The sequence below is a fragment of the Sinocyclocheilus anshuiensis genome, unplaced genomic scaffold (genome assembly GCF_001515605.1).
Source record: "Sinocyclocheilus anshuiensis isolate Anshui unplaced genomic scaffold, SAMN03320099.WGS_v1.1 scaffold1259, whole genome shotgun sequence".
In the NCBI taxonomy this organism is placed as follows: Eukaryota; Metazoa; Chordata; class Actinopteri; order Cypriniformes; family Cyprinidae; genus Sinocyclocheilus; species Sinocyclocheilus anshuiensis.
In genome coordinates this window covers 13,916-29,591 of record NW_015539896.1, presented here as the reverse complement: position 1 = coordinate 29,591, position 15,676 = coordinate 13,916, and the positions used below count along the sequence as shown (strand labels likewise).

The 15,676-nt window shown below is 36.2% G+C and overlaps 2 gene segments (V, D, J or C); both read left to right on the top strand.

The window, feature by feature from the left end:
* The first annotated feature begins 8,100 nt into the window (after window positions 1-8,100).
* LOC107685943 (Ig heavy chain V region 6.96-like) lies at window positions 8,101-12,386 on the top strand. The segment is given in 2 exon segments: window positions 8,101-8,191; window positions 12,055-12,386. Coding segments are annotated over 2 exon segments (375 nt in total).
* A 2,194-nt stretch (window positions 12,387-14,580) lies between these two features.
* Window positions 14,581-15,126, top strand: LOC107685942 (Ig heavy chain V region 6.96-like). The segment is given in 2 exon segments: window positions 14,581-14,667; window positions 14,762-15,126. Coding segments are annotated over 2 exon segments (420 nt in total).
* The last annotated feature ends 550 nt before the right edge of the window (window positions 15,127-15,676 follow it).

The window sequence follows — 15,676 nt, the reverse complement described above, 5'->3', positions numbered from 1 at the left end:
CTTGTAACACTCCAAAGAGAAAGGAAAAATTAAAATCGCATCATATGACCCCTTTAAAAATATACTTAATATGGTTTATTCATTTACCAAATAGGTAAATGAATAAACAAATTAATTGAGTAAATGAATAAATTAATCAATAGGTAAATGATTAAGAATAACTGCCGCATTTATCTATATGTACACAAATGTACATTGATCATGTTTTATTTTTGTAGATTGTTGGTCTCAAACACTGACTCAGTCTGAGGCTGCAGTCCTGAAACCTGGAGAATCCCATAAGCTCACATGTACTGCCACTGGTACCGAATGGCTTGGATCGAACAGAAGCCTGGAAGAGAGCTGGAATGGCTGGCAGCGATCAGATATGATAGCCAGTCTATATATTACTCTCAGTCTGTCCAAGGACGGTTCACCATCTCCAGAGACAACAGTAGGAAGCAGGTTTATCTGCAGATGAACAGTCTGAAGAATGAAGACACTGCTGTATATTATTGTGCAAGAGAGACACAGTCACTGAAATGACTAGCGCTGTGCACAAAACCTGCCAAGACAGTAGACAGATAAGACATTTTTACACAAAATAATGACTGATGACTGGCTGCTGTGTCTTGTAAGTAAATCCCCTGGATAAACAAACTGTTTTTAGTGTAAATATCCATATTCATAATTCTAAATGTTGTGTTTATACACAGGTATTGACTGTCAGGTTGTGCTCACACAGTCTGAACAGCCAGTAGTTGTGGCTCCAGGTGCTATTGACTGTCAGGTTGTGCTCACACAGTCTGAACAGTCAGTAGTTGTGGCTCCAGGTGCTTCCTACAAACTGACCTGTGCCTGCAGTGGGTTTACTGTTAGTAGCACTAGCATGCACTGGATCCGTCAGGCCCCTGGAAAAGGACTGGAATGGATTATTTATTATCATTCAGATTCTTATAAGAGCTCAGCTCAGTCAGTGCAGGGCAGATTCACAGCATCTAAGGACAGCTCTAATCTCTATCTGCATATGAATCAGCTGAAGACTGAAGACACTGCAGTGTATTACTGTGCAAGAGACACAGTGGAAACACAAATACAGGCAGCTGTTCAAAAACTCATCGTGAGAAATGAGGCGGACAGAAGATATGGTGAGTTATGCAAGCTGAAAAAGGAAAGAGCCTCTGAAGTGATAAAGCTGTCTGAAGTGCCATCACAAACACATCTTGTAATCCTTACCCCACAAAATAAACATGACACTGATACTAATGACATTCATCTGAGATAAAGGAAAAGCATACATTAAAATTAGGTACAAGTAGCTCTTTAACAGGTAACAACTGCACACATTCACTCTTTACAGTGTATTATACAATCCTTGATCTTGCACATGCAACAGATATATAAAATATATAAATATATGTTCACTACTCTCTTATTGTTCATGTTTATCCATGTTTATCCATGTCCATGACACTGTTCCAGCATTCAGTAAGTGTTTAAGCTAATATGTGTGTTATTTCTTTATCTTAGAGAAAAATTGTCAGTAGTAGCAAGATATGTACACTATAAATATGAATAAATACATCTATACCTAGATAACTAATTTTGCATTATTGTTAATAATTATCATAAGGACTACAGTCAGATAGATGTTTACGTTAATGCAAATCTCCGCCCTTCTCTCATGTAAACAGAAGCACACAATAAAAGCTTTTTGTTTCACAGAGTTATAGCAGAATGAAAATACAACCAGAATCATGTACTGCTTACTAATACTACTAGTTTTGGCATCTGCACCCTGTGAGTCTCTTTAGGTCAACAATAAACATTTCTAGAAAATCAATTGTGGATCTCAGGTGAATTCAGTGAGAATGTTTATATTTATTGTTTGTAGGTCTTTTCTGCATTGAGCTGGATCATCCTCCTGTAAAGGTAGTAAAACCAGGGGAAACCATCGCCTGTAAGATCACTGGATATTCAGCCTCAGGAGGTGGCTACAACACAAACTGGATCAGACATTCAAGTGGAAAACCGATGGAATGGATTGGATATAGTTCCAGTACAAATTACGTCATAGATTCACTTATAAATAAGATCAGTTCTATGTTGAATCCTCCAGCAACACAGCTATTTTAACAGGAAAAACCTCAACACTGAGGACACAGCTGCGTATTATTGTGCTCGCGATACACTGTGCCACAAACTGCCTCAGAACCTCTACATGAAACTTCAACTTGCTCACATTCTTCAATAAAACAAACAGTTCCATTTTATTGTTTTACATTATATTGCATTCCTTTTTCTGTTATACAACATTTTACGACACAATACCAAAGTCTGTATGTTTACAAAAGCAAGGCAAAATAAATGGTACTGACCAGGCTCAACCCTGCTTAGCTTCAGTGGGCAACCAGCTGCAGGGTGATATGGCTGTGGCAATCAACTAAGGCCTGAATAGCAGTGTATTAGCCTGCTGTGCAAGACATTTACTTTACTTGTTTTCATACGGCTGCGCTACGCTGGGAAATCAGAGACGAGAGAGAATGTAGGATCCTAATGTAGTCTTCAATCAAGCAATAAATACAAAAGTACATGAAACTAGGGAATATCCATGAAAGATAAGAGAAAGAAGAAAAGTCAAGAAAACAAATGATTCCTAAGACATAATTGATTCAAAAACATAATTTTATGCCTAATACTGACTTCAAGGTTAGAATTATGGCCAGTTACAGAAGAAAATGCAAACATGACCCAGATGTTTTACTACTGTAAAAACAAAAAAATTATTAGGTACCTGTAATATTAGCCCCTTTTGCAAATCAGAGGTTTTTTTTTTTCAAGATGCAGGGCTGTGTTGTCAGATAGATACATATGATACATATAATACATAATAAAGGCTCTCTTTGTTAACAGAGCAGAGTGAAAATACAACCGGAATCAGGTACTGCATATCAATACTGTTGGTTTTGGCAACTGTGCACTGTGAGCATATTCAGCTCAGCACAAAAAACTAATGAACATTAGTTTAAATGTGGAGCTCAATTTATATTATTGAAATGTTTTCATGGTTGTTCATAGGTCTTTTCTGATTGAATATTTCTATAGTTCCAGCATCAATTGTGTCACAGATTCTCTGAAAAATAAAATCAGTTTCTCCGCTGAATCCTCTGGCAATGCAGTTATTTTAACTGTGCCACAAACTGACACAGAAACTGTACAAAAACCTGTCTCTCCACTGAACAATAATCAAACAGTTTATTTGTTGACATAAAATAAGACCTTTTAGACACTGACTCAGCAGATATACAGTATTAGCCTTTGTAAATAATTTATCTTTAAGTGTTTTTATATTAAAATCATCTGCTTAAATGGCATGTAATAGCCTTTTCAATTAGCCAAATGACCAAATGACATTTTTAAAAATAATTCAGAAGCCAGAAGAGGTCACCCTTCCTCATTAAATGAAAAAGTGGCAACATCTATTCTGTTAGTCCACATATGCATGAGTAAATATATCAATGCAAATTCAGCTGCCACATTTCCTATTTAAACAAGTAGTAAATGAGATTTTGATCTTAAGAGAATAAACAATGTTCTCCATCAACCTCTTCCTGCTCTTGGCAACTGCTGCACACAGTGAGTGTTTCATTTTATAAGAGTCTGAAGGATTTAAGGGGGTATGGGAAGCTTATTTAAGCAGCTTTAGGATGTTCAAATATAAACCCAATCCCATTTTATCAGCAATTTTGTTTTCTCTCTGTTTAGGTGTTTACTCTCAGGTTGTTCTCACACAGTCTGAGCAGTCAGTAACTGTGTCTCCAGGTGGATCCATTAAACTGACCTGTGCCTGCAGTGGGTTTACTGTTAGTAGCACTAACATGTACTGGATCAGTCAGGCACCTGGAAAAGGACTGGAATGGATTATTTATTATTATTCAGATTCTGATAAGAGCTCAGCTCAGTCAGTGCAGGGCAGATTCACAGCATCTAAGGACAGCTCTAATCTCTATCTGCACATGAGTCAGCTGAAGACTGAAGATACTGCAGTGTATTACTGTGCAAGAGGCTCACTTTGCTTGTTTTCATACAGCTACCCTTACAAAAACACAGGAGGGGAGGGGTGAGGAATGAGATAACTAGTCAGACTGTATTTTAATTAATTAATTATTATTATTATTTTTAAATGTCTTTTATTGCATTTTTAAAGTGATTTATTTACATTTTTATTTTCAAATGAATAAATTACACCGATACTATTTATTTATTTGCTCTCTTTCTTATTCTTAAACAATTGCAAGTTATAAAGTAAGGTTAAAAACAACAAAATCTCAGCAGTTGTCTGGAATTCTTCTTAATGATGGATCTCTAACTAGATGAACGCTAATAATGCTTATGAGATACATTAAGAGCAGATCATTTCATATTAAAGACATAATTCACCCAAAAATAACCAAAAAATAAATCACTGTGTCATTATATCATTCCAAACTTTCCAGATTTTCTTTCTTAGAACACAAAAGAAGTGCACAAGTCATAATGACATTAATATTACATTTAAAGCTATTTATTTCGTACTTTTGGAGTATGACAGAATCAGATCACCTTCATTTTCTTTATATGGAAAAAAGCAGCCAGAATTTAGAGAAACTGAGAGAATCATTTACCATTTCCTGTAAAATATTTGGTTATGTTCTCAGCGATGGCTCTAGGGCACCTTCCTAGACGCATGATCCATACTGGTGGTAGAATTACAAGCATTTACTTAAAAATAAGTTCACAGATCTCCAGAAACACATCTACAAGCACAGTATATATTAAATGACAAAATCTGCAAATTGAGGACACGGCTGTGTATTGTTGTGATCGGTTTACAAGCATACCAGTTTAAAGGGGTCATATGACGTTGCTAAAAAGAACATTATGTTGTGTATTTGGTATAATGCAATGTGTTTATGCGGTTTAAGGTTAAAAAACACATTATTTTCCACATACTGTACATTATTGTTGCTCCTCTATGCCCCATCAGTGGCAAATTCTTTAAATATAAAAAACGTACTTACAGGCTTGAGTCAGAAGCGCCAGACTGTCCTTGCAAAGTTGGAACTGCCCCACTTTATAGAACAGCCTTTGAGCACAGACCCATTGTAGGCTACTCTGCAGGTTCAGGAAACAGTCCTCCATAAAATGCGTCACACAGCGTCACACACGGCAGGCTAGTGAGTGGAGGCCGGTGGTCTTGAGAACGGCAACCACATGTGACGACCCCGGGCTGGACTCCGCTTCATCCACGGTGAAAGCCGATCCGGCGATCCACAGCACTAAGTTGATGTATTTCCTCAGCGACCAGCACGGATCAGCTCTAGGCATGACGAAGCGGATATCGTCCTCTTTAGGAAGGCCAAACAAAGTAGTTTCACTTTCACAACGAAACACACAGCGTCTTCACGACATGGCGGCGGCGGCAACAACAATACTACAGCGAGAATAAAAGTTACTCCTTCTTTCTTTGCGTGAACATTTGGGCGGCGTTATGCAAATCTTCCCACACAGTGACGTAGACATGTGGGGGCGTGTTAGAACGAGCCGTTTTAGGAGGGCGTGGACAAGTCTTAACTTTTATAAAGAATATCTCTTTGGATTTGAGACTTTAGTCTTTGCAACTTTACAGATCTTCTTTATGCACCAAGAGCTTGTAACACTCCAAAGAGAAAGGAAAATTTTAAATCGCATCATATGACCCCTTTAATGCTTGTGCAAAAACATGTGCACAAATACTTTGGTCTAATCTTAACATGCATGTAATAGTTTGGACACTGAATGCCATGATAAGACCTTAATCATCATAGACTTTATATTTACAATAATAAAAAATAAATAAATAAAATAAAAGGCCAAAATTGTAAGTAAATTAAACTGAATATGAAAAAAAAAACTGAATATGACACCATATGTAGGCTATACAAAGATTATTATTTATGTTTAATTAACAGTCCATTAAATATACCAGAAAAATACCAGATACAAATGGAATAAATAAATTCAAATCAGCATGTAATATAGAAAGCTTTGAGCTCATTACTCTCCATGCCTTGTATGGATCCATAAAATGCATGTGAGTAATATGATGCCCCTATTTAAATTCAACTAATTTTCAACTGTTTAAATATTAGATTATGCAAATTCATCATCCTCTTGAACCCATCATAATCAGTTCTGTATCACTGTACAGCTCAATATTTCAGTACACAATTATTGAGCACAAAATCTTGAGATTCACGATATTGTTGCTGGCTTCTACAAAAAGCTATGATTCCAGTTTTTTAGTTTCCAGTCTGCTTTTATCTGAATTTACACACAGTGATCATGTTTTATTTTTGCAGATTGTTGGTGTCAAACATTGACTCAGTCTGAGGCTGCAGTCATGAAACCTGGAGAATCCCATAAGCTCACATGTACTGCCTCTAGTTTGGACATGGCTAGCTACTGAATGGTTTGGATCAGACAGAAGCCTGGAAAAGAGCTGGAATGGCTGGCATCGATCAGACATGATAGCCTGTCTATATATTACTCTCAGTCTGTCCAAGGACAGTTCACCATCTCCAGAGACAACAGTAGGAAGCAGGTTTATCTGCAGATGAACAGCCTGAAGAATGAAGACACTGCTGTATATTATTGTGCAAGAGAGACACAGTGACTGAAATGACTGCAGTACTATACACAAAAACTGCCAAGACTGAAAACTAGCTAGAAAACAGCATTTATGTAAGTCACTTGAGTCTGTCTAGTTCTGTACCCACTCTCACCAGAACACAACAAACAAACAAACAAAAACATTTATTAATTTCACGGAAGTACAATTTCCACATCAATAGGTGGTACTATTGTCCATGAAATGGACCTCAACGGTCTCATAGCTCCTTTGACTCCAGAGCTGTTCAAGAACTCATCGCGAGAAATGGGGCGGACATCGAAGTTACGCAAGCTGAACAAGGAGAAGAGCCTCTGAAGTGATATAAGGTCTAAAGTCCTGTCTAAAGTAAAAAAAAAACATGTTGCTATTAAAATGATTCTTTATTTCAAATCATACTTACAAATCTAAAACAAACACGCTTATAGTGCATTATTTTCAACGTGTTTATTGCTAGCATGGCAAAAATAGATTACCTTACAAGTAATTAGTGTGTGATGTAGTTGCTATGATAGCCTTACATGCTGATCTATGTAATTATAGTGAAATTACTTGAATGGTACACAAAAAGTGAATTTGTAAGTTCAATAAAGAAAAGCTAAAATGTGTTGAAAAGTGTGACAGTCCAAATTGACTGGCTTGGTCTGGGCGTCCCAAGCACAAATGTCAAGCTATTCCTAAGCTGGGGTCTCCAACACGGCACAATTTGTATATCTCCACAATCAAACAGGTCACCATCTCATTAGTAGAGACTCCAAAACCGGAAATGGGTGTCTGAGAGAAAGGAGACATTCAAAATGTGTAAAGTTGGGGGAGGGGGGTCCTCCAGTACCAGGGTTAAAAAGTCATTGAAGTAACAGTTGATGTATCAGTTGCATACATTAACCCTGATTTTGATTCACTACAGTAGAAAAACAAACCGTAACAACAACAACTGACTAGAATCAGCTTGGTTTTCTCAGAAATATATTTAAACCTCTCTGCCCACCATGTGTCACTCCTTTATCCTCACTAGCCTTTAGCCGGGGCTCAAAATGTCACATCAAAGCATCAGTCTAACAACAGCTGTCCACAGACCTCATATCAGCTATCACAAAGCTAACACTTACTCCACCCACATCAGTAATACAATATACAGACTGAAATATCCACTATCATTAGTAATAATAAGAACTAATACAAAAAAAAAAAACATTGCTGAGAAATGCAGAAATTCAGGTTCAAAGACAACAAGGTGTGAATATTGCTTCAAATCAATCAGAATTTAATCAAAAATATTTTAATTAATTTTCCCATTGTTTCCATACTTACCACATTTTGCCTTTTTAGGGCAGATACAGTGTATGCAAATGTCATGATTTAGTCAGGAGGATCAGTCTCACTCAAACTCTCAAAGGACTGTGTTATAAACTGGATCCTCGGTCAGTGTTTGTGTTTTGCTGCAGTGCAGTTTCTCTTCATTTGACGGTTTTAGGGTGATAATGGAAATTTTACAGTATGGAGTTCTGCTGATGATTATGTCAGGTGAGAATGATTTCACTTCTCCAGATTGTTGTCACTTAATTTTTCTATACAATCTAACATTACTTGTTCCATGTTTTTCAGCTGCATGTTTTTTAGCTGTTAGTGGTCAGTCTTTGACCTCCTCAGACTCTGTGGTGAAAAAGCCTGGAGAATCAGTGACTCTGTCCTGCACTGTGTCTGGGTTCTCAATGAGCAGCTACTGGATGCACTGGATCCGTCAGAAACCAGGGAAAGGACTGGAGTGGATTGGGCAAAGACATGGCTCAACTGTATATTATGCTCAGTCTCTACAGGGACAGTTCTCCATCACCACAGACACCAGCAAAAACATGCTGCATTTGAAAGTTTTAGGCTGATAATGGAAATGTTACAGTATGGAGTTCTGCTTATGATTATGTCAGGTGAGAATGATTTCGCTTTTCGATTTTTTCACAGCTGTTTATTACTGTGCACGAGAGTCACAGTTACACAAAAGACTGCAGGACTGAACAAAAACTCTTCATGCATCACATCACTTAATCATTTAAAAACGTCCTCATAAACAGCTTCTCAAATAAATGAGTGACTAAAGGTCTGGATTACTTAAGGTACATCATAAAGATCATAGATTCAAAGTCTGCAGGGTTGATCAATCAGCAAGCTCAACTGTATATTATGCTCAGTCTCTACAGGGACAGTTCTCCATCACCACAGACACCAGCAAAAACATGCTGTATTTAGAGGTGAAAAGCCTGAAGACTGAAGACACAGCTGTTTATTACTGTGCACGAGAGTCACAGTTACACAAAAGACTGCAGGACTGAACAAAAACTCTTCATGCATCACATCACTGAAGCAATTGCAAACTTTCCCACAGTCAGCAAATTATACTTGTTTAGAAATATATTTGAAACATTTAAAAACGTCCTCATAAACAGCTTCTCAAATAAATGAGTGACTAAAGGTCTGGATTAATTAAGGTACATCATAAAGATCATAGATTCAAAGTCTGCCGGGTTGATCAATCAGCAAGATACAAAACCTGTACAGTTGTCATACATAACATTATGAAACAAAAATATATGGGAATATATCAGAAAATATAATGCAATGTATTTGAAATAACACATTTATTTATAGGAAACTGGTGCTTCTATTTTTCCAATACCCTGCAGTATGCACCATATATGGCTATACATTGATACATAATACATCACAATGAAGACAAAAACTGCACTACATTTTTATATGTAGTACCTTTATTGAAACAATTAATTTGTGTATTAATCCTCCACGAGTTAATGCTTGATATGGTTTAAAGCTGAACACAATCATAAACGTTTATCAGGGTTTTTTTTTTTTTTACATGTGTAAATACACAATAGACAGAAAAGACAAAAGGGCAATATTTGTATGTATATGTACATATAAATGTGAACATATATAGTATAAATCAGTTTAAATATATTTATACATACACAGTACTAAATTGTACATGTACATCTATATTATTGTGTTGCTGAATATAAAATTACAAAAATTATGATATACAAGTAAATTGTCACATATTTTTCAATATTTGAATTATGTATATATTTACCCTGGATCAGCAAGTGCATCAACAATAACTACAACCTGATATTGGAAAAGTGCTGATCTGTTTGCTGTTCTACTACAACTCATTTAAGCTCAACCGTTTTTCCAAAGTTATTTACCCACTTTCTCATGAACAAAACACAATGTCACATCTGTTTGATGGAACTGAGGGGTTGCACACACATGCCTGCTGCAAATAATCACATTTATTCACTGAAGTACAATATTATTTCCATACCAAGATAGCTGATACTATTGCCTATACAATGAACCGCAATAGTCTCAAGCTCCAGTGATTCCACAATTCAGGGTTTCGATGCAAATGAACTGATGTCTGCTTCATATTTAAACAGCTACACTGTGGAGTGAAGGACTCATCACCAGTTCAGCCTTCATATAAACCATGTTCACTTCATTTCTCTTGCTGTTGCTGGTTGCTGTGTCTTGTAAGTAAATTCCCTGGATAAACAAACTGTTTTTAGTGTAAATATCCATATTCATAATTCTAAATGTTGTGTTTATTCACAGGTATTGACTGTCAGGTTGTGCTCACACAGTCTGAACAGTCAGTAGTTGTGGCTCCAGGTGCTTCCTACAAACTGACCTGTGCCTGCAGTGGGTTTACTGTTAGTAGCACTAGCATGCACTGGATCCGTCAGGCCCCTGGAAAAGGACTGGAATGGATTATTTATTATTATGATGATTCGTCTAAGAGCTCAGCTCAGTCAGTGCAGGGCAGATTCACAGCATCTAAGGACAGCTCTAATCTCTATCTGCATATGAATCAGCTGAAGACTGAAGACACTGCAGTGTATTACTGTGCAACAGAGACACAGTGGAAACACAAATACAGGCAGCTGTTCAAAAACTCATCATGAGAAATGGGGCAGACATGTTTGATTTGAGTTCTATTACATAACTTCATTAACTCTACATGGGTACTGTCACAATGGAGGTTATTTTAAAAAAAAAGTAGTGATATGATTTATAGAATAATTAAACTATTAAACATATCATCACCACACTATGATGCAACAAGTGTAGCTAAATCCGGTGACTATCAAATACTTTCTGACAAGCTGCAAAAGCAGCCTACCAGGCAGATACATGGCATCACAACCAGATCGTATAGTTGACTCCTTTCACCCCAAAAATGAGACTGATAAACTAATAATAATAATAATAATAATAATAATAATAATAATAATAATAGTAATAATAATTAAAAGCAAACAACCAAACAAACACTTCCCTGCTGAGCTAGAAACTAGATAGCTGAAAATGACTGAACAATGCTGGTGAATGTCCATTAACAATTAGTCTTTCAACGATCCTCAGGCCCCGCTTGGCCACGTTGGGTCAATATTAAATAACACACTATGAATGACATTACAGAACAAACACAGGGACGTGAAGAGGGTTCCTTGGGAGCAGGGGCTCAAATGTAAAAAGGGGGCATCAATTGTTATAGTAAAATTGTAGATGCATATAAATATAAAAATAATGTCCTTTGCGTGTTCTTGAACTTGAACTACTCACATGTCACATAATAGGCCTGTTGGTGGCACTTTGGCTTCATTTAACCAACAATGATAGTGTCATCAAATGGTAAATGCTGTATCAATAAGCAGTACAAACAATGCGGCAACTTCCATTTCAGCAATTTCCAAAAAAAAAAAAAAAAAAAAAAACTACAACAGCTACGTAGTTTTCAACAGATTTATTGCAATGGCAACGACGTCTCAGACCAACAGATATAAGTAAAAATAAACAGGTATTTTCTGAGTTTTGAGCCATTTGTTACTGTTTTGTACGCGTTGTCATAATAACTATAATTCAAATGCATTTTGTTTTATTGACCACAATATTATTGTTGATAATTGGTGAGAGAGGGATGGTTAAATTTGGAAAAAGGGCAGGGGCTTGAACACTATAGCACCCCCCTCTGCACGTACCTGAACAAAAGTAAACATAGATTACGTAATATTAAAATATAAGTGGAGGTTTCCATGTCTACTGTATGCCAACACTCAAATGCAAATTATTTTGTGGGAAGGGTCAGTGTCTCCCAGACTCCTGAAAGACTTCGTTATAAGCTGAACTTTCAGTCAGTGTGTGTGTCCACAGGTGCAGTGTACCCTATCATTGTTTTACTGTGGTAATGGAGATGCTATGCTACGGACTCCTACTGATGATTATTTCATGTGAGAAACTCCCATTAGTTCTATATTACTGTTTTAATTTCATTGTTCTAAATCATCTAACATGATTTGTTCCATGTTTTTCAGCTGTTAGTGGTCAGTCTTTGACCTCCTCAGACTCTGTGGTGAAAAAGCCTGGAGAATCAGTGACTCTGTCCTGCACTGTGTCTGGATTCTCAGTGAGCAGCTATTACATGCACTGGATCCGTCAGAAACCAGGGAAAGCACTGGAGTGGATTGGGCGTATTGATGGTGGCACTGGCACTATTTTTGCTCAGTCTCTACAGGGCCAGTTCTCCATCACCAAAGACACCAGCAAAAACATGCTGTATTTACAGGTGAAAAGCCTGAAGACTGAAGACACAGCTGTTTATTACTGTGCACGAGAGTCACAGTTACACACAAGACTGCAGGACTGAACAAAAACTAGTTATGTGATCTCTGAGGGTCCAAGAACATGCTTCAGCACACTTTACTTTTTGTTAATTCTTTTTAATTAAGTGTTTTAGAAATTGATGTAAACTTGAACAAATCAAGAAAACTTTCAGACAGTATATATTTTTTCCATAACAGTATAGGGATATGTTGAATTGAAATGTTGAATTTATGCTAGAATAAAAACATTCACAAATTACAATTCATTTGAGCTCTATAACATTCCACTGTGTGAACCTTTACAATCAGCAAATGTTCAGCACATCAGTATCTTTGAATGATGATCTTTTGAACAGGTTTTCAGTCTAATCAGTGCAGAATCATTGATGATAGTAGTAAAGAAGCATCTTTGTTCTACATGGTTGTGTTTATATTATCTTTTGTGTTTTCCTGTGTCTTTTAAAGAGTGTTATTAAAGACTGTTAGTTTAATTATCTCCTTTGTCGAGCACAACATTACAGCCAATATGAGACACTACTATGTCTCTGAACTAGTACATATAAACATACAATACATTTAAAGGCAGACATGGTTATGAAGGTTAATAAAGTCACAAAAAATGTAAATGTACCTTTAGAGGGCACCCTATGCAAACCTACTTCTCCTCGTCCTCTTTAAAAAGCTTCCACTCAGTCGTTTGTGATTTTGATGCATCAGCTTCCTCTTTTCATAATAGGACAATGGATATTGTGTCTAAATGGGTTTTGTTTTCACTCTTGATGTTTGCTCTCACAGAATGTAAGAAGGAATCTTGAAAACCTGTTGATGATCAGACTTATTCGTGTGCACTGTTGTAAATGTTAATGTTCTTAGGGAGCGTGATGGATTGTAGCGTGGTAGAAGACTAGTTAGGTACGCAGGAGCTAACCCATAGTACTATATACTACTCTCAGTCTGTTCAGGGACGCTTCACCATCTCCAGAGACAACAGTAAGAAATAGATGTATCTGCAGATGAATAATATGAAGAATGAAGACACTGCTGTATATTATTGTGCAAGAGAGACACAGTGATGAATACAGCTACAGCACTGCACAAAATCTGAAAACAACCATATAAACAGCTCACTATATAAAACCTCAGTGAATAAATTAATTAAACATTAAAATAATTAGATTTTTGCTTATACAACCCTATCAAATGTCTTCAGGAGACTTTGCATGGAGGCACAAGTCATATGCACACATTTTTTTATGCCTTTAATGAAGCTCTCATTATTTACTTTTTTTGAGAATGTTCCGTACAACAGCAAGGGGATTATTATTAAGTTTAGCTGCAATTTTTCTATTTGACAATACAGCATGTAGGGTCGAGGTTTGAAGCTGAATCCCCTTAGACATGAATCTCTAGTCTATCATGCCTTACAGTTCTATAAAGTACTACTAAGTAATTGTTTTTCCCCCCTTTGGTCATGTCTTGTCTCAGGAGAATCTATTTCTAACTGACTATAGTTAAAAATATTTATATAGTCACAGAAACAGATGGGATCTCAGAGTATGTTGTTTACTTTGACAGATGCTAATGGCATCTCACAGATTGAAAACACACAACACCTGGTTTTTAATACAGTCTGTATGCAGAATTAAAATAAATGAATAAATAAATAAATCAGACATTGTTTCCATACACACAAGCTGTCATTCTACATTTGTAATTTGAGAACCTGAAAAGCAACACAATTACTTGTGAATGAAAAACCCCCCCGGAAATGTTAACATTTTCTTGAAGAATGTAATAATGATAAAGCATTACTAAATGTTGAATAGTACATTATAGCAATTATTCACTGCTTCCACAAGAGGGAGTCCCTAATTTACAGTGAAAACCTGACATTTTTGTCTGAAAATGTAAATTGTTGAGACAAAAATATATAAAAGAAGTAAATTATAGAGAAAAAAAATTATATCACAAAAAATGTCATCAAAAACAGAGCCAAGAAATTAAGATACTTCAAATTCACTTGAAGTAAGTGTGGTTAAATTGGAGTTTATGTGTAATTCCTCAAGAGCACCATTTCAGTAACACCTCCTCACATTTCCACCCACATGTTACTTCAGAACTTTATATACAGCCCAAAAATGTGCCATATGCAAACTCGCTCTCCACTTTTACTGTATATAAACACACAATTCAGCTCAACAATTGGCAAACATAAAATTATAATTTAGAATACAAATCTATAGTTACAAGGCAGTCAAGGTTTTTTAACAATGGGGTGGAAAAGCATTTGGCTGTTCATTATTGTAGTGATTTTAACTCAACAAGGTAAGTTTGACATTTTCCTTTTTTCTAGCCAAGAGCATTCGATACACTAATGGATGCTCTACATCAATGTAATTTATTTATTTTTATTCCACAGGTATCAGTGGTGATGAAATCCGGTTGGATCAGTCACCTGCTGAGATCAAGAGACCTGGAGAAACAGTGAAGATCTCCTGTAAAATATCTGGTTTTACAATGACAGACTACTTGATGCACTGGATACGACAGAAACCAGGGAAAGCTCTGGAGTGGATTGGGAGAGTTTACACAGGTGGCAGTTCTAGATCTGATTATCTTACTTACGCAGACTCCATGAAAAATCACTTCACTATGAGTGAGGACGTGTCTCAAAGTACACAGTATCTTGAAGCCAAGAGTCTGAGAGAAGAGGACACTGCTGTTTATTACTGTGCTCGAGAGACACAGAGACTCCATCTGATGAAGCAGCTCTACAAGAACTGACAGTAACTGAAGTGAGATGATGTTTAGCTTGATACCTTAATTCACATGTACATTATATCACTGAGAGTTTAATCTTGATTGCAATAAAAATGTGTACATTTTAGCCTTCGGCTTTCAAATTTGAATAGTTTTCTTTCTTTCTTTCTTTCTTTCTTTCTTTCTTTCTTTCTTTCTTTCTTTCTTTCTTTCTTTCTTTCTTTCTTTCTTTCTTTCTTTCTTTCTTTCTTTCTTTCTTTCTTTCTTTCTTTCTTTCTTTCTTTCTTTCTTTCTTTCTTTCTTTCTTTCTTTCTTTCTTTCTTTCTTTCTTTCTTTCTTTCTTTCTTTCTTTCTTTCTTTCTTTCTTTCTTTCTTTCTTTCTTTCTTATTCTATTCTCCCATTTCTAAAATCTTATAAATTGTTTCTGGAATAGCAAATGTGATTCTACCCTAAATAACATTATACTTTCATTGTATAATGAAATATTTATTTTTAAAATCAAAAAGTTGAGTGGTATATTCAAATTATGTTGATATACAAATGTACTTTTTGCTTTGATGACTGAAGGGATGC